The sequence below is a fragment of the Zychaea mexicana genome (assembly GCF_025766255.1).
Source record: "Zychaea mexicana strain RSA 1403 chromosome Unknown BDB00scaffold_58, whole genome shotgun sequence".
NCBI classification, from domain to species: Eukaryota; Fungi; Mucoromycota; class Mucoromycetes; order Mucorales; family Lichtheimiaceae; genus Zychaea; species Zychaea mexicana.
The window spans coordinates 73,143-91,776 of NW_026516721.1; the positions used below are offsets into that span (position 1 = coordinate 73,143).

Genomic DNA, 18,634 nt, shown 5'->3' on the forward strand with positions numbered 1-18,634 from the left:
GGTCAAAGGACCTTTCTTCGTAATATGAAATGATAGAGTTGTAGTAGAATATAAGAGAAGAAATGTAATATGAAACAAAAGGAATTATGTACACGAACAAGGATAACGTTAAAAAACGGATGTGACTAATTGCGGGGAACCGGTATCCTAACATCACCTCGATGTTCGTTGTAAGCGGGTGGTGGTAAATTCAATGATCGCGGCTCTTCGAAAGCGAGTGGTTCACCCTCAGTATTATTCTGGATTGACACTTGGCTGTAATGGTTATGATGATGACTGTAGCTTCTTCCTCGGCGACCATTGCTGGTTGTCAAGGGTACTGATGAGGATGACCGAGCATTAAAATCGTATTCTTCGGCAGGAACAGTATATACAACGTATCCTACGACATGAGAGCTCTTTGTAAGGTACACTCTAATTTTGATCCTGATTTATTCCTCTGTTCGTTTCTGCTTACGTTGACGATGAGTCCGTGCGTAAATAAGAGTAACACACATAACCATTGCAAGTACAAATCCAATTATTACAATTGGAAGAATGATATACAATTGCTGTTCGTCAGGCATCTTAGTATGGGCTGCTCTGTGGCAATTGGAATGAAAGGAAAAGAATAAGGAAGCAAGAGAGAACCGAGTGCCTATAAATAATAAATAAACTCATTGAAGCGGCCATCCTGCCTCCTATTGTGGCGCAATGTCTCACAGCTACACTATATGCAATTATCGAGGTGACAACAGCAAACCGCGCTGGATGGTAGCACAAGATTTTTCTTTGGGATAAGAATGTGTGATGTAGTCGGATGCCCATGCTGTGGCTAATAATAAAAGGACATCATGGCAGGATACTTATAAGTCGAAATAATCGAAAAAAAAAGTTTTCTGTCATTCTTCGATGTGGTGCGTTCATCACAGCCATAATCTTGTAGGATACGAGCCATTAAGAACTCATAATTTGCTTTTTTCCCTTGACGCAAGATCGAGTGTAGTAGCGTGAAGTGCTACTATACATTATATCAGTACCGTATAAACTATGTGAAATTTGTTGAATATGTAAAAATGTGGATGCGTGTAATGAGGTAAATTTACTTTTTAATTATGTGTATTAGATGGCTCTTACCCTCAACAGCTGAGGACCTAATAAAACTCTATACACTGTTACTGCTGCAATTGGTGCTCTGTGTCTGATTCTGCCATACAGGACCAATAGATGGTATATAGCTTAACCGAGTTTAGACTATACTTATAATTGAGTTATTTATTATATCGCATGCAGTTGTAATTTATTTTTATTTACAAAATTTACAAAAACGACCCTCTATCTGGTTCAGGTCACTTTAACCGGCAAAGAAGAAGAAGAAGCAGGAGTCACGGACCGTTTTTGCTGTACCTGAGCCTTTGTGCACCAAAATGAAGTAATGGGTCAGCCACAATGAAACTTTAAAACCGGGTGAATTATTGTTATGTAGTACATATTACCACTCCTGCTGCCATTGCATCTAATACTGATGTTGGTACGAGTGTCTCTGTTGCTTTTGCTTACACTAGATTCACAGTTTCGTTCTTAAAAAACCGGAGCATTGATCTTTATTAGCGAGAATGTTCTTTCATCCTCTCTTCTACATACTCTGGTAAGCCGTAGTCATATGTACAATTGAAACAAAGTTACAGATAGGCTCATTTGCTGAGCAAAGCATCAACACCAAACGGTAGTTCTCGTTGACAAAGCATAGCCTGTATTCTAACAGTCTTTTCTTACCTTTCTCTTTCGACTCGTAAAAAAAACACCATAATTATCGGCTCCCAGCTAGTTGATGATAGAAAGTTGTGAGTGCCTTGGGCCTTGAATAGAGTACAGCGTTCATGAATTATTTTCACTTGTGACCTTAGTATGTGCATCGAGAGAAAAAAAATCTGCCTATTTGCCCGCCGTTAGATATTTTCTCCGCTCAATAAATTAGTGCCACTGTGACATGCAGACAAAACTATCTTTCGATAGCCTTGTCACTTCATCTGTCAAAAAACAATAGCTCGAAAGAAGTTTTGCCGTGAGTCATAGTTCTGAGCTTTTGAAAAAGTTGATACGTCTTTTATGTATCCTACATGTACAAGCTCCACTATTACACTGGTCCACCGCACCTAATCATTAAGATGAGGCGCAGCAGACTGAAAAAGGAAGAAGACCTGGTAATAAAACTGCCTTTTCCTGTACACAGCTTTACAACCAATCTAGTATTAAGTGTAACCTCACAGCATATTCGCGCGTCTCCTATTGGAACCAATAAAGATGAATTTGATCAGTAACAATAATAGCAGGCACAAGTGTACGTTGCTGCAAGCTGTATATTAATGTACTACACCGTTGTGGTTCCCTTTGTTTGAGCCATTTATTTCACATTCTCTTCTTGCTAGACTGTTGTTTTTAAATGATGCAGAACCATGTAGCAATTTTTCTGGCCACTGGTAGTAGTAGCAGTAGTAGCAGTAGTAGTAGTGGTAGTAGTGGCAGACAAAACAAAAGGAAAGTTCATGTCACATGGCATAGAAAACGTATCGTATTAGCAAGCAATGGTGTTACCAAAAGTCAGTATCACCTTTTTTACTTTGTTCCGTGTCCCACAGCTACAAGAGCTTAGAGCATCTTCTTCTTTTACCTTTTTTTCTTTTTTTCTTCTTTTTTTTTGGATTTCTCTTTTATCTTCTTCCAACGATTCGTTTTTAGCTGTATGAGGTTCTCGTCTTGGCCCCTCGTTGCTTTGTCTTTTGCCCCGCACCTGGCATCGGCAATTTCACCACCAGCACGGTGGGGTACAGGTACAATTACCCCACTAAAAGAAAGTCGTTTGCAATAACGAGCATCATTAATGGGTTCTTATCCCCTATTTTTATGTGACCTACTAATGCTACCACCACCATTCAACCACGGTTTTCGATTGACGCTCAAGGTTGCGCCTATGCTCTACAAAGAATATATTGCTTTGGTGGCAGTACTTGGTCCTTTCAAGCAGGTGTCGACGCATCCAGAACAATGAACGATCTGTTTTTTCTCGACGTCGCCGAAAGTTTTACGATCAGCAGCTCTGGTTCAGCATGGATCGGAGCCAACAATACCGGATCTTTGGAAGCAGAGCATAATTTCATGTTTGCCATAACATCGATACCAGAAAACAATACGTTGTATATTAATGGAGGCGTTGGATCAATGAATAACAGTTTGCTCGTCAATCCATCTATCGCTTATAACGCCAAGACGGAGACCTGGACCGCCGTAAGCGGAAACAGCGGTCTCCAAACGTAAGCTTCAACTTCTGTCATCGTACAAAAGAGAAAAAAGGATGGACGATGAGTGTATCTCTCGTTACTTCCATTTCATTCCAGCACTAATATACCAATGTATAAAAAGCTATATACATTCGATGTCCGTGGGCTCGGACAACAAGGTCTATGTCTGGGGTGGTGTAAGGTACAATCAAAATGTCCGATCCATAACATACATGCCTAAACCCACAACATGACGGACCCGAGTAGATTCATAGCTCGCATTGTGCTAATTTTGATATTTGCTTTCATATCTTTACAGCGATTCAGGAAACGGCTACATCAGCGTGGATTATCCACGAAATATGCGAATCTTGGACTACAATGCAAGTATTCTACAAACTCAACAACAGCAACAGCACGGCTGGACTCGTTCACGGTACTAATTCAGAATTTTGGGTTGTATGTACCACTGTTACAACAACAGAGCAATCAATGGTCTACAGTCATGCTACCCAATAGCTTTGCTGCGCGTATCTACCATATTTCTGTCATGGGCAACGACCAAAGGACCATTTACTTCTTGGGAGGCATAACAGAGCAGCAATACACGAACGAAAACGGCACCACTTCTTTTGAAGAAGCCGATGCACTGTTCTCTGATATCCTCACATTCAACACAGAGACTTCACTTTGGGCTACCAGAGAGACAGCAGGCGACTACATTCCAACACCAAGAGTTCTCCATGCGGCAGCTCTGAGTAATTTGACATAATTTTTCTCTAATTTTGAATAGTGAATCATTTGTTGCTGACAACAATATTTATGTGTAACTGATAGAGCCGAACACCAATGAAATTGTTATCTATGGTGGTGCTCACACAAGTAAGAATATAAACTTACGTTATCTTCTTTTTTTTAAAGGGATAAATATAATGATACGATCAGCCTAACCGTCTGTTTTAGATATTTCATTGGGCGTCGTTCCGGACTTTTGTGCTGTGTTGGATACGACGTCGATGCAATGGACAAATGTGAATTTGAGCCAAAGTGCCGGTGCAGGAGCACGTTTTGGACACGCAGGTAAGAGATCCAGTAGAAGCCTCGATTTGCAAGATAGCGCATTATTGTATCCAGCTCTGTATGGAGATACTGACAAGATTTATTTTTTTTGTTGTGGTTAGCCGTATTTCCTGAGGATAGCTCGTTATTATTTGTCATGTTTGGTATTGACAGCAATGTGTATGAGCGAACTGATTTCCAGGTGCTCGATACAGATGATTGGCAGTGGGTTGATAGCTATGTTGGACCTGGTCGCAAGGATGATGGATCCTCGGGTGATCCAGAGCACCCAGACAACGCTGGTGGCTCAGGAGAGGGTGGAGTTTCAGGAGGCACCATTGCGGGAGCAGTCGTTGGCGCGGTAGCTGTGAGCATCAAATAACTGTTCAGCATTTAATACTACATGGAACAAAAAGATTGGTGATAGGCTAATAGCGAACTTGTTTCTTAGGGAGTTGGTATAATTGCTGGTGCGCTTTTCTTCTTCCTTCGACGAAGAAGACGTAATCAAGGCGAACAAAACTCCAGGGAAAAGGGAGACGACAGTCAGCGTCCGGCATTCCTTGTAGATGTCAGCGATCATGGACCGGGATCGCCACCACCTCGCTATGACGATCAAACAGCACCTGCCATGTTCCATCAGGAGCACTACAGCGCGCTTACACCATCACAGACAGGAGCAGAGCATCAACGATCCTCTTCCTATTCTAGCACGGTTGAACCCACTTCAGAAACGGGACTCAGTGGCTCAACGAGTGAGGCAATGCTAACTGAAGGTAGACGATCATTTGGTGTCGAAGCTGGAAAACCCGATGCCTCAGATGCTACTCCTCGTATGACTTTGCAGCCAGTAAAGCCTGATGGTGCTGGCAGTAGTTAGTAAAACATATTGACTTTCTTTTTAAGTAAATCAAATGATGACTATCACCCCTCCATAAATAATTTTTCTCTTAACTATTTTCGCTTTTACTTTCAAACATCTTGTAATACTTCTTAACCACCACAGACCTAAACGTAGCAATAAATGCTGATCCCTTCTTCTTCTGACCGCATACTATTATCTACTCCTCTACATTTGAGAGCTGTGTTTCATTGTTGCACTAGCTCATCAGTCAAATTATGTTATATGTATATTCAAGTCAAGAGCCAAAAATAAGTAATTTCATCCAAGAAAATTTACAACTGTCATGGTGCAAAGTGTATATTTACCATGTTACGTTAAGACTGTATGTCACAGATGATGGTTAATAATCTATGCAATACATATCATATCTGTTATACTTTAATTTGTATAAATGTATTCTAGCTTTGAGGCATTATAAGATTTTTCTAGCGGCACAATGATCCTGTTGTTAAACGACCTTAGAAATTGCTAATGCCATCATGGTAAAACGGTGCAACAGTGGCAGCACGTTATAGCAGCAGCAATAAACGTTACCATAGTATGTAGCAACGTGTCGTCCACTTCCATCCGGACCTATCTATAAACAAAGGTTAGTATATATGCGTATATATCTATTGAGCATACCATGCTTTCTTGAATGTGCTATACAGTGGTTCCCAGTTAATTTCATCCTCAAAGGGGTTTATGAAGTGTTGAAACTACTGAGGGTTGACACAATTGAGCGTGATTCGAGCAGTGTTATACGCTTGAACGGGGTGCAGAAAAAAAGTATAAAAACTAAAATTAAACGGGGAACTACTGTACATCGGTGGCCAATCGCAAATGTTACAGACATCCGATAATGGGACTTCATACTACGACAAGTTCCCTGTACCCATGTCGACCATCTCGTTGTTTGATACTGCGACAGGAATGTGGGTCACTCGAAACACTACAGAAGGAAATATGACATCTACTCGATACTGGCACACGGCTGTATCAAGTATGCATCTCAAACTCTTTGGCAGTACCGCCCTCTATGCTTAATAACGGTTGGATATCACCCTAATTGCATGGAGCCAAGCACGAATGAAATTGTTGTATACGGAGGATCAACGGAAATGAATGATATCGATACAGTGGCAGCTGAAAATTCTGCTGTGTTTTGGATACAACATCAATGGGTTGGACGATCATAAATCTCAATATGTAGGATCGAAGGAGTAGGAACTAGAGTAGGACATTCAGATAAAGTATCTGATCCAAGACATGTTAATAGAGACCTATTCTCATGATTACATCAATTGGCGCTAGCTATTAAACCACCCAACATGGAACGATTGTGCGTTTTTGGAGTAACAGCACTCTTATGTTTCTAATGTTTGGCACGGATGAAAACGCAGGTGCTCGCACAGATGTTTAAATACTTGATACGGATTCATGACAATGGATACAAAACTATGAGGGACCTGGCCCTTTACACAAAGATGAACAGGGAGCAGGAAATGGCAATGGATCAGATTCTGAACCGCTCTCCGGTGGTGCAATTGCTGGTATCATCGTTGGCATCATTGCAGCTGTAAGTATATTTTTCGAAAAGAAACATCCATTTTGCGAGTGGCGTTACAGTAGTAACTTTTGCTCTCCTCCGCTGCTACATATAATAGACTGCAATCATTGCAGGTGCTCTCTATTTCCTAAAGTTACGAAAGCGACGACCACATCAAGATTTCAAAAACTACTCTAGCTCAAGAAACGACATCAAATCTACAGACGATGTTCAACCACCAACGTTATATGGTGATGCAGCAACCAGCCTTCATACGAGTCATTAGGACAAGGTCTTACACCACCTCCTATTCAATATACAATCCATCACGATAGGAACATTACATCACAGCTGTCAGGTAATGCTGGCTTCCCTGTTGTCGGTACTACCGAAAAGGCTACTGGCGGCTCCTCCTCCTCCTCCTCTTATTCCATCATGGGACCCCCTTCGTTTCCTTCGGCGCAACGTCCAAACTTTGAACTAGAAAGCACAAAGCCAGATGGATCGGAAGGGCAAGTTCCGCATAGGACGCTGCATTCAATAAAGCCAGACGGATCTAAATAGCAGTGACTTTTTTTCTGGATGCTTTTTACATATTTGTTCGTTTGTGTGCTTTATCACCACAAAATGCGTATCAATATCATCATATAGTATCTCAGCCGTGAAGAATACAGTAATATCTGTATTTAGCATTTGTAATATTAACCAATACACAAGACAAACATTCATGATGAATAAATACAGCGAGAATGTAATTCATTAACAACTGGTTCTATGAAATCGTCTTGATGCTGATGATGGTTGAAAACTCTTCGAGTAGGGATGCACCAGATCGGCCAGGATCCTTGTTTCACAAAACAAAAGAGGAAGCACTCCGCCACCTTCGCTTTGAGGCGTTGGCTCTGTCCATCAAGGTTGGGACCCGCAACAACAAATTACTTTTTAGAGAATGTTCCCCAGGGTGCCGGACCTGTGCTTCGATCGCTTTTTTAGAAACATAAGTCCGGTCAGGCTATGTTACATCTCATTCGTATGCCACAAGACACAATGCTCCTCTCTTTATAGCAAAGCGTCTTTGCTCCAAAGAGGAACAGCAGCTCAACGTGTAATCTATTCTAAAAGAACTACTCAGAAGCAACCCCTTTTGCGGAGCATACAATGTTAGAGTTACTATATGCGCGTGTGGAGTTCCTTTGAAGCAACACAGTTTGGAAACAACGATGGAGCCAAGTGACGTGCTGCAGCAGCAAGCAAGCAACATGATGATGATGATGATGATGATGATGATGACAGAAGCATGTCACGGTCGGAGTTCTTTCGTGTTGTCCAGCATAACACAAGATGTCAGCCAATTACCATAATCTGAATCGTTTCTTTCGTTCTCTAGACGACTTGCCAAGAGGAGCTTAATGCGGAAAACCCGAGTTTGATCGGCTGGCGAATCAAAAAGAAACAAAAGCCCAAAGTACAGTAAAAGGTGTACTAAACATACCATCTGCGGAACTGAACCGACACTTCCGAAGTGTGCAGGCTGAGATGGTAAATTGATTCCGAACGGGGCCTGGGGCATTTTAGTATTTGTCTCATGAAATGCAGCAGCAGCAGCAGCAGCAGCGGGCTTTGCACGTGGTTAACATTCTTGAGACACGTACAACAAGCATGATCGAATAAACAGCGTCGAAAGATATTAAAAAATAAAGCTTTGATTCGTATGTTGGAGGGCTAAGTATGCAGGCATGTGGTGGAGTGTAATGGTATTGGAAGGGTAGAATAACGGACAATAGATGGCAGAAATGTGGATTGATTGTCTTTGTACAGATAATAGAGAACAGATGATGATAGATGGATGGATGGCTGGTCGGTGGCATAGAAAGGAGATATCGTGAGCGTATAAGAATGAGTAGTAGTAGATTGTGTAGAAATAATGCGTGTATATATGCTGATGCTGATACTAGAGAATATGGCACCACCTTTTTCTTATCAAGGAAGCTTTGGGCCGAGTCGCTACTTGTGCTGCTGTTCGGATGACGTTATCAACGTACACATTCTGTTTGGCGCTGCACTCGCAGTACTTTGCCTTGATTTCCTTTGCCAACGCGGCTCCCTACAGAGTTACACCCGCAGCACCCGACGACCACCACCATGATTAACATCGTTACGTGCAGCTGTTATCTTCGTTGCGTTTCTCCCGCCTTGCTCCCGAATAAACACACTTGTTGCCATCCGCAGTATTATCTACACGCTTTCTCAAATACCTGATCATAAGTTATGCAGCCTTCCTTCCTCAGATCGATCTTCAGCGCCGTCAGGACGAGTGCTACGTCTCGTCCACAATAATGCTTCACTTCCGGAAGCCACTAAAAAAAAACACCCAAGCGTTGTTTCAAAAACAGCAATATAAGCATCATTACTTTTTTTGGAGTGCCATGCAACTTTTATGTAACTGGTATGTATCGTCACTGTTGTTGTTGTTGTTGTCGCCGTGTGTGCAAAAATACGTTACCTTATCCCGCACATTTTGGAATGAGATGGGGTTATCGACCGCAAAGCATACAAGTACAACATTCGTTTCAAAATAGGACAACGGTCGCAATCGATCGTAATCCTCTTGGCCCGCCGTATCCCACAGCGCCAGTTCCACCGATTTGCCGTTCTGGAGGTCGAGTCGAGTGATATAGTTTTCGAAAACAGTGGGCAGATAGTGCTGTGAGAGCAATGAGACTGTCTGTTAGTTGAAAGAAGGAAAAGAAGCCTTGCTGGTCATCGTCATCCATAAGTATGGTTATTACATACCTCAGGGAACTTGCCCTTCTGATATACGATTAAAAGACTCGTTTTCCCGGTGGACCCGTCTCCTACTATGACGATCTTTTTTCGGAGCATCCGAGGCATGAGTGTGTGTGTGTGTAAAGGGGAAAAGGGAAAAGTAAAAGCAGAAAGAAGAAGAAAGAGGGGGAAAAGAAAGCAATCGGTTATAATCACAGCAACCAGCTTGTTGACAGGTTTTCCGTCAGTCGGGCAGTCAACTTTTCCGACTATCATACTTATTGTACACACGGCATCTGTGGCTCGTGTGACACGTAGTACCTGCTGAAATGGATCGGTTTTTTTGGGCATATATCATGTTACTTATTGCAGACCGTCAGAAAAGTAGAAAGTCTAGAGTCGTGAGCCTATGTAGTCCTGATTGCATCATATGAACGCAAGAGAAGACAGGCTGCAGTGTATGCAAGAAAGACAGCTCTTCTTGGAGGTTGGCTGATTCACAAGTACTACAGCAACAAAAAGCATGGGGCTTACCTTGATTATTTTGGGGGGGTTGATCGATGTCTTAAAGGCAGTAGTCGGCTGAAGCATGCTGCATCATGTTAATGCAACCTTGTAGATAAGAAATGAACCCTGATATGCAACTGATGGGTTTATTTTAGTATAGCAAGTAGTACGCGTTCTAGTGGATACAGTATATCTGACGTCCTGTGTGTGGATAGTGTTGCAGAGGCATAAATTATGCGAGAGATGTTACACGTGCGCATTCCCACGTTATATGATCATTTATGTACCTGTTTCTGACCATATAGGACACAACCATGTGTAGCCCCACCCGTGGAAGAAGAGGGCTGGAACAACAGCAACAAGTCACGTACTCTAATAGAAAAATTCAGATCGAAAAGGATCTTCGGTTTGCTAATAATATTCGAGCTGCTATAATCACCTCGACTACACTACTAATATTGGCAGAAAAACTGGGGTTACTCTTTATTGTGTCCTACCAGCAGTGTATATGCCCCAGGGTAACATAGCGTTACTCGTTCATCGCTGTGATAAGAAACTCTTTGTTTTCTAAAACGTTTGGATATTGCTGGTTGGCACAGAGCCGTATGATCTCTTGTATACTGTTAACCCTAGTCCCAAGTCGAAAGTTACAGTGGTGAGAAGGTTGTTGCTAGCAGTACGTGCATGCTCGGGTGCAAATTGGAAGGACTTTTTCCAGGCGCAACTTCTCGGCCCGCAATATTCATTTGCCGCTCCCAAAAAATAAAAAGAACATCACTTTTTGTAAAGGACTGCTTCAAAGTTCGCCGCACCACCACTCACCCGTTCTGTTGTCGTTCCTTTTTCTTTCTCTTTCCTTCTTTCTTCCTGTTCCTTTTCTTCACACATTAGTACATGAGGTCCATTGCATCATCGACATGCCACTCTCTGATAAAGTCGCCAGCAAGTTACCGTCGATCCGGCAACCCTTGGATCTACCGTCAACCGATGGCATGACTCTGGAGAAGGTGCTACAGAACCAAACAGCCAGTCCCTTCAGCTTGCGCGATTTCGCAGACTATTTAGAGCAAACGTACTGTGCGGAAAACCTGGCGTTCTACATGGCAGTGTCTGACTACCAGCAATCGGCACGTCTGTATTTTGGCAGCACCCCTGAGACCCTGGACGCGCCCGTCATCATTAGTGGCCAACCTTTTCGGTTTACTGAATCGGAGCGGCCCATGCTGAATCACGAGGAGCGGATCCGGTTCGAGACGCTCAAGGCCAAGTTTGAGGATATCATTGAACGGTTCATTCTGACCAACGCGGCGCAAGAAGTCAACATTCCCTACGAGCTACGCCATTACTTGCTGCAAACGTACCACGAGCACCAGTCTTATCACCCTGCACTTCTCAAACCCGCATGCGTGGCCGTGGTCGAACTTTTGCGGATCAGTGCGTTTATTCCTTTTGTCACCGATCCAAACCGGATGATTGTTCCGACACCTTCTAAAACGACCCTGAGCAGCAAATCCGCCAACAGTAGTAGTAATAGTAGTAGTAGTAGTAGTAGTAGCAACAACAAGAACTCGTCCGCGTTGTCACCACGAAGGCTGCGTAGCTCTCCGTCGCTTGCCGCGAATGACACCACCCCTCCCCCGCCTGTACCTGCTCTCCCGCTCTCGCCAGGATCACCTCTGCCATCGCGTTCACTGTCCTCTGGTGGAGATAACACTTTCACCGCGTCCAGCAGCTCGACTTTATCGCCCACCCCACACCACCACCAATACCAATACCAACAGACATGGCTGGATTTCGATGCCATGTCCATCTCCAGTACCACGAGCACGAGCACATCCAGTACAAGCACCATACTCAAAAAGCTAACAACGTCCTTCCGCTTCCGGGCACGCTCACAGTCGCCACCACGGCAGACAAGCTGGCGCCAGATTAACATTCCCGATCCGCACGTCTTTTTGGCCAACCACATTCAACAGAACAACGCACCGCCGACTACATCATCCTCAGTACCGGTCATGGAACGTGGGTTGAGTAACAGCAGCATTACAAGCACATCCACAGTGAGCAGCCGTGGCAGCATTACCACCCCAACCATGAATCCTCCTACTTCCACAAAATGTCCCCAGCCATCTTCTTCTGCTTCATCATCTATCGATACCCGAGCCAATCATTCTTCACAGCAACAAAACCACAACCATGACCATCATCAACAACAACACCTGCCACAGCAACCACGTCAGCAGCAGCAGCAGCAACAACAAGAAGAACAACCGCCAGGCACATTCCAACCATTCATTTGTTAAATCATACAATCCACTATTACTACCATCACCATCACTTTTACCACTACTACTATGCCCTACTACTTTGATTTTTAGATACATCACACCTCATCTTTCATCATTACAGTTCGCATGCAACACCCCGCACCTTTAATACATCCCTAGCAACAACAACAAAAAATACACCAACCCCCTGGATATATACACGAACACACACCTATATATATACACAATCATACAGAGTAGTTTTCGCAAATATAAATACTTATTATTTACACATTCCATGCTACACAACATTCTTTGAATATCATGATGGTGAGGTGGACGATATCTTTCTGCCATTGCTTTCGCCTGCTTGTGGGGTCCAGTGTCGATCCACATCACGGCCATACCAGACAAAGAGTTCTTCGCCCGGCTCAATATCTCGCTTCGTCCAACAGATGACTTGATTCACTACTGCACCCTCAATAAAAAGTATGTTTGCTTTGTTTTCGTTGGTCTCATTCATAAAGTGGAAGGGGCAGAACATTTCTCCTTTTGGATCCGTGAATGGCTGGCCTTCTTCATCCGTTGCATCGAGCACTGTCCTTCGATACATGATCGAGTACTCGGAGGCACGGCCGACACCGTCCTTCAAAGAATCGTATTCATCTTCTGTCATTGGCACACCGAAATAAAACCCAAGCGGCGTGTTGTACGGCAGTTTCCGTGTAGCAAAGAGGCCCTGTCCAGCACCTGAAATCGTTGAATCGCCTACTCGCAATACATCCATCCAGCTTTTGGGAACATGGGTCAGATCCAGGTCTTCAAGCTTGATCTCCTGTTGCTGTTGTTCCAGTTCATTCACGGCCTTCATCACTGCCGTGTTGCTGCCGTCTTCCCCAGCTGTTGTTTCATCCATGTCCATTTTGTCCTTGCCTTCGTCATCGTCGTTGTCGTCGTTTGTGACATTGTTGTTGATTTTACTATAGCCGTTCATGTCGTCCTGGTGATATTTTCGGCCGTTGCCATTGCGACTCATCATAAACTCGTCAAATTCGGTCATTGCGGGTGGCCTTGCTGGTGCTTCATCTTTCTTGCTATCTTCTCCTTGATGAGCTTGGATAGTGCCATCACCGCTGTCAATGGCCACCGGTGGTGGGTTTTTCGGTATGCCAAAACAAAAAGGCCAATCGTGGTCTGCGAGTTTTCGTTCCCATTTCCTGTACTCTTGTACCGCGCGTTGAAAGTTTCCTGGCTCATACGCGAGCTTAAAGTGCATGGAGCGACTGCCATCGGGTCGGAAGGGTATAAAGTAGCGGTCCGTGTTGGTAGTCAGACTGGCTGATGCAGAATTCATTGGTGTCTATGTGAATAGAACGCAATTTTGCTCTTTAGTTTGAAAAAGCTCTACCATGTTATTCCAAAGAAAGAGACACGTGTTCCTTCAATAACCCTCCTTATTTGCTTTTTATCTTCAAAGAAGTGTACCTTGCCTTTAAAAACGCGTGGTAATTTACGTTCTTTGCTAATCTTTTCGTCGAGCGCGAGTGCCGCTTTAATGAGTTCAGGCCGCGAAAGGCAACGATCTGGATGCTGCCGTAAAGCCAGGAAAAGCATGTAGGCTTGATTGTGCCAACGCGGTTGTGTAGCAGACCGATTGCCAGATCGTTTTGTACGTCGTGTTGCTTCATTCATTGTGGGCAAAGTACCAGCTGGTGATCCAGTACGTCGCTTTTGTTGAGGATGATTTTCTTCGTTTTCAAGGTCCATATCCGTGATTGAATCGCAATTTCGTTTGGTTCCTTGATCTATTTTTATGGGCACTTGTACTGATTTTGCTTCAGCAGAAGGTGTTGCTGCTGTGTCACTTTCTTGTAGGGCCATCATGACGGATTGAGGAGCTGGATCGTTGGCCATTGTTCTTCCCTGTCAAAAAAAAATAGAGAGAGAGAGAGGGAAGGGGAACAAAAAAAAATTGTGTAAAACACGTACGCGAACACCAACACGGTATTTAATGGTTTGATTCCCGTGACTTTTGCATCACAACAACTAACCTTCTTCTTTATGACGCGAAACTTACTGCTAATGACAATAGCTTCAGGCAATCTATCAGTGAGTCCTCTTCGTTCTGTGTTGGTTCATATGACTTTACAGTACTTTCATGCGTTTGTAATATCTCTCATCTTAGTTGAGCAGTTGATTGAAACTGAACAATCTTGTATGTAGCTTATCCAAGCAGTTGATAAGCTGATATACAATTGTATAGCATTCATAGCCAACATACGCTTCCTGCTACCTAATAATATTATGGCAAAAAGAATAAGATTATATGCAATGGTGGACAAAGTGGCGCTGGTTAATACAAAAAGACGACAAGGAATGGTATACAAGCTTTTATTATCCAGTCGTCATTATATCCAAGAGGCATTAGCCGCGTTTTGATGATCTCTGTCGGATAATAGCCACAACGAGAGCAACGCCAACGGCCAGGACACCACTTACAATCGCCAACCCAATGACGCCCTCTATAATAAAGCAACATACGATAAGCGACTATAATGGTCTATTAAACATATTCAGTGACGAACCTCGGGATACTTTCTCCTCGATAAGCTTGTCTAGAGCTTTCGCTTGCACATTATTTGGTTCAAATTTCAAAAGCTGTTGGTTGAATTGACGCGCATCGCCATAGTTGGCCAACTTGTAGTGTCCCAACGCAAGAAAGTAAAGGCACTCTCGCCGTCTTTCAGGCGAATCTCTATAGATTTCTTTATGTATCGTCCCACCCCGAGCAACCATGGATAGCTTTATTAATATTATGCAAGGATCCAAAGGGTACTTTTTGCAGACACCGACAGAAACCAGTTACCTGTAAGCATTGTAATTCCTAACGCGATCTCCTCGACCTTTTTTGATCTGATTAGTCCCCAGGCATAATTAAATTTGGTTTGGATCGTGACATATTCGCCCTCGCGTTCGTATTGTTTCCGCAGGACCTATATTTATTCAATGGAATGAATTGCTTGAAAGTAATGGTTGACAGTGCCCAGAAAAGTAGGAATAAATAAAAATCGTAGAAAGGTTTCCAGATTTATACCTCGATCTCTGCTTCGGTGAGAGGCTTTTCTGCCTCTTCTACCATAGGAGCTGATTCAGCCATTGTAGAGTACTCAATGTATAAAAAAAAGTAGGATAGGAGTAAGGTAAAAGAAAGAAAGAAATTTACACAGTGGCGCGTTTTTATATATGTCATTCTTTATGGAGCACCCTACTATGTGGTCAGTAGTTGTTTGCTGATTAAGCAAGCGACGATCTCTAACACAACGCTTGCCACCACCACAAAAGAAACGTCAAACAGAGCTGAAATGATGTAGAGTGCTCGGATTGTTTAATAGATTAAAAGTAGCATGATAACAACATCTTTTTACACGACGCACTAAGTATCGTTCTTTTGCTTCCGTGTTTTTGAAAAAGGTCATATTTATCGTCTCTAATGCAAATAGCTTGATCCATGCCGTGCTCTTCAACTTGTGTGGATGGTGTACGAGCTAGTGATAAGTAAAGCGACACTATGTAAATAGCTGCAGTAGTGTACCCAAAGTATCAGAATAGAGCTTGCATTAAATATCGGAAACAGTTCCGGGGAAAAAATCATATAATAGGGTTGGAACCATGCTATCTACTGTATACAAGTGGCCCGGGTATGCCCCACACAACAGCTTGCCAATTTATAACATCAACTAAACGTTCCATTTATTCTTTACTGCAATAACTAATAGCTATGATTGTACACAATTCATTGGTGTTCTTTAGAAAATGAATCATCTTCATATATCGTATATTACATTGATCAGCATCCCCAAAAATATTTGTTATGCAACCCGTATTGGACGAAAGGATCCGTGCGAGTTCAACATTTTTGGAAGGTGCGGCAATATAATGACATTTTATAATTTTAAGGTTACTCTATTCTTAACTGAAGAAAAAAGGTGTATTACAGTCTACCGCTCGATGTACCCGTTCGTCATTACGAGATGGCCATCTTGATGACGAATGTCGTTCAATCCTTTTGATTGTCGTCTTTTGCGTTGATTGTGATGTATAACAACAGTTAGGCAGAGGCGCGTTGACTGATATTAATATTGTATACAAATCAAATGGCGCGCCAATTCGCATTGTTCGACCCCACTTTTGGGTATAACCGAGTATGAACAGTGTCCATACTCGGAAGGAAGCTTCCTGCAAATTATCGGATACACAAACGCTTCAAGAACAAGATACCGGGCTGGCATCTTCTACTTCTTCTTTCAGTGTGCCACAATGGGTGATTGAACACAAAAAAAGGTGCTCAAGTTTATTTTTGTCTCAATCCCACCTTTTTGGGACGTGGCTTCCTTCAATCTTCTCTTGTTCTTTTTCTTTCCTTTATTTAATATCTCATCAATTCCACATACTTTTGACACGAAATTCCACCACTACCACCACCATCCCACTTATGATCCAGAGTATTCTTTGGCTTTTGACTATATCATCAACAGTTGGACGATCGGTTATCTTGGCCATGGAAATGACACCCACCGAGCAAATTTTTAATAACTATCTTCTCTCCCACCACAACGACACATGTAAGAAGTCAAGATCGTACTTTCTTTTTGCAAAACTTGTTTTATGCACGCCATGTAGCATGTTGCGTGGACTCATTAGCAATATGTTTGACAGCAGCAATTCAAGAACACGTCAGCAAGCAGTGCACTTACCTGCAACGCAAAATATACTGTTACAATCGCTCGGGACTTGACGTGCTGGATATCTCGCGAGGCTTCTCAATGTTTGCGGGTGACGCGTCGTCATCGTGGACACGAATCGAGCCACAGAAATCCAGCAACATGAGCATTCCTTTATTTGCAGATTCAATGATTGCCTCTCCCCTTCAGCACAAGTTACTTATAATCAGAAACAAGAGGAGGGATCTACCTGAAAAAAGCACCTCCGCCAATGCCACCAGTGTGCTGGTGGAATACGATATAATCACAAATCAATGGAATACGCTCGCCAGCGCTCTGCCAGTGTATGTGGTTAGAGATGCGGTTAGAAAGGAAACGAAGATAATGGGATATAAAGCTTATATAATTACAGGCAATCAGGCACTATTTATGACATGAAAGAAAACAGAAATGCAAGAGAAAATCAGGACAAAAATGATGGAGATGCAGTGATGATGGAGGGCCGTATTTGCATATGGGATCGATTCGGCACTAGGTAAGCAGCTCATTGACGATATAGTTAAGCTGTATTTTGCAACGCCGGACCCACCTACTAACTATAATTTATTGTTGTGGTGCGTGATATGAATAGTAGCAAGGAAAACAGTGTTTTTAAATACATGACAACAATGCTTAAATTGGATACTAAGGTACACTTTATGAAACATCCAATGCATGAAATCGAAATCCTCTTCGTAACATATCCTTCCATTTCAAATTATACAGTCATCTCACATCAGCGGTATAAACAGTAATGTAACGGCAACAGCATACTTATCAACCCCATGGAATCTCTTGGGCGCAAGTGCATTCAGCCACGGAACTATATATATTACCGGCGGCTTTGCAATTCAAAAAAATGAAATTCATCCAGCGGATTTGACGAATTTTCAAGTGTGTGACACATCAAGCGCCACGTGCAAGAACATAAGAACCATCGGTGATTCGGTGCCATCACCCAGGTGGCAGCATATCCTGATAGCTGGTAATAACTTGAAGCATTTTACAAGGACGTTGATGCTACCAAAAGCACATTATTTAGGGCACTTTTGTTGATAACAATTTATCATGCTGTGTTGCGTTTGAATGATATCATAGATCCTGAATCTGAGAATATTATTCTATATGGCGGGCATACATTTGGTACGTAGCACAATAGTGTCCATATTTCCAATATGTACACGTCTGGAAAGTTTTTATAATGGAGTTTGGGCTAATCTAGTAAAGTATATGTAGATACCAGGGAGTCAGCCGCATCTGATGATCTATTTACATTGAACATTAAAACGATGGAGTGGCAACCCAGACGTATAGAAAATAACAAGAGAGCAATTACCAGTAGCTCAAGATGCATATACCACACAGGTACACATGAGTTCTAGTCAAAAAATTGGCAGTAGTGGTAATCATTGTGAGCCTTTTATACTGACATTTCATATTACTCAAACATTTATATGTAAAACAGCCGTGCTTGCCGACAGACATCTTTTTATACTATCCGCAAATAGCGATGCCAAAACGAATGTCACGGTGCCGCTAAATATTGTAGAAATAGTGAATGTTGATACTTGGTCATCGGTCGAGAA

At 42.7% G+C, this 18,634-nt stretch overlaps 7 protein-coding genes across 7 annotated transcripts; 3 read left to right on the plus strand and 4 right to left on the minus strand.

Annotated features, from left to right (window-relative positions):
• Positions 1–125: 125 nt before the first annotated feature.
• BDB00DRAFT_832891 (uncharacterized protein) lies at positions 126–603 on the minus strand (the record flags this gene model as incomplete). The annotated part of the gene is made up of 2 exons (XM_053124234.1): positions 458–603; positions 126–382 (listed from the first exon to the last, which is right to left on the minus strand). The coding sequence occupies exons 1-2, from the start codon at positions 564–566 to the stop codon at positions 126–128; spliced, it is 366 nt and encodes a 121-aa protein (XP_052977680.1). The 5' UTR covers positions 567–603.
• A 2,010-nt stretch (positions 604–2,613) lies between these two features.
• Positions 2,614–5,429, plus strand: BDB00DRAFT_832893 (uncharacterized protein). The gene is made up of 9 exons (XM_053124235.1): positions 2,614–2,810; positions 2,942–3,290; positions 3,400–3,459; positions 3,577–3,640; positions 3,742–4,015; positions 4,095–4,139; positions 4,221–4,337; positions 4,439–4,683; positions 4,768–5,429. The coding sequence occupies exons 1-9, from the start codon at positions 2,723–2,725 to the stop codon at positions 5,194–5,196; spliced, it is 1,671 nt and encodes a 556-aa protein (XP_052977681.1). The 5' UTR covers positions 2,614–2,722; the 3' UTR covers positions 5,197–5,429.
• A 613-nt stretch (positions 5,430–6,042) lies between these two features.
• On the plus strand, positions 6,043–7,312 carry BDB00DRAFT_874311 (uncharacterized protein; the record flags this gene model as incomplete). The annotated part of the gene is made up of 4 exons (XM_053127213.1): positions 6,043–6,202; positions 6,687–6,778; positions 6,867–6,991; positions 7,084–7,312. 4 exons carry the CDS (start codon positions 6,043–6,045, stop codon positions 7,310–7,312), a joined length of 606 nt encoding a protein of 201 aa, XP_052977682.1.
• A 1,119-nt stretch (positions 7,313–8,431) lies between these two features.
• Positions 8,432–9,751, minus strand: BDB00DRAFT_832898 (small GTPase superfamily). The gene is made up of 4 exons (XM_053124236.1): positions 9,542–9,751; positions 9,252–9,452; positions 9,004–9,105; positions 8,432–8,852 (listed from the first exon to the last, which is right to left on the minus strand). The coding sequence occupies exons 1-4, from the start codon at positions 9,638–9,640 to the stop codon at positions 8,700–8,702; spliced, it is 555 nt and encodes a 184-aa protein (XP_052977683.1). The 5' UTR covers positions 9,641–9,751; the 3' UTR covers positions 8,432–8,699.
• Positions 9,752–10,783: 1,032 nt separating this feature from the next.
• Positions 10,784–12,467, plus strand: BDB00DRAFT_489598 (uncharacterized protein). The gene has a single exon (XM_053117580.1). It carries the CDS (start codon positions 10,939–10,941, stop codon positions 12,322–12,324), a length of 1,386 nt encoding a protein of 461 aa, XP_052977684.1. The 5' UTR covers positions 10,784–10,938; the 3' UTR covers positions 12,325–12,467.
• On the minus strand, positions 12,286–13,980 carry BDB00DRAFT_959623 (uncharacterized protein; the record flags this gene model as incomplete). The annotated part of the gene is made up of 2 exons (XM_053129697.1): positions 12,286–13,648; positions 13,774–13,980. 2 exons carry the CDS (start codon positions 13,978–13,980, stop codon positions 12,611–12,613), a joined length of 1,245 nt encoding a protein of 414 aa, XP_052977685.1. The 3' UTR covers positions 12,286–12,610.
• A 732-nt stretch (positions 13,981–14,712) lies between these two features.
• On the minus strand, positions 14,713–15,445 carry BDB00DRAFT_767072 (mitochondria fission 1 protein; the record flags this gene model as incomplete). The annotated part of the gene is made up of 4 exons (XM_053119640.1): positions 14,713–14,810; positions 14,874–15,053; positions 15,155–15,281; positions 15,383–15,445. The coding sequence occupies 4 exons, from the start codon at positions 15,443–15,445 to the stop codon at positions 14,713–14,715; spliced, it is 468 nt and encodes a 155-aa protein (XP_052977686.1).
• Positions 15,446–18,634: the final 3,189 nt, after the last annotated feature.

Excerpts from the sequence above, each read along its gene's own strand:
- BDB00DRAFT_832893 (XM_053124235.1), top strand. The coding sequence starts at position 2,723 with ATGAGGTTCTCGTCTTGGCCCCTCGTTGCTTTGTCTTTTGCCCCGCAC. Across the intron at positions 3,641-3,741 it reads TGCGAATCTTGGACTACAAT|AGCAATCAATGGTCTACAGT; the intron begins GCAAGTATTCTA and ends TTACAACAACAG. Across the intron at positions 4,338-4,438 it reads AGCACGTTTTGGACACGCAG|CCGTATTTCCTGAGGATAGC; the intron begins GTAAGAGATCCA and ends TGTTGTGGTTAG.
- BDB00DRAFT_832898 (XM_053124236.1), bottom strand. The coding sequence starts at position 9,640 with ATGCCTCGGATGCTCCGAAAAAAGATCGTCATAGTAGGAGACGGGTCC. Across the intron at positions 9,106-9,251 it reads TCCAAAATGTGCGGGATAAG|TGGCTTCCGGAAGTGAAGCA; the intron begins GTAACGTATTTT and ends GTTTTTTTTTAG. Across the intron at positions 8,853-9,003 it reads GCTGCATAACTTATGATCAG|GGAGCCGCGTTGGCAAAGGA; the intron begins GTATTTGAGAAA and ends GTAACTCTGTAG.
- BDB00DRAFT_489598 (XM_053117580.1), top strand. The coding sequence starts at position 10,939 with ATGCCACTCTCTGATAAAGTCGCCAGCAAGTTACCGTCGATCCGGCAA.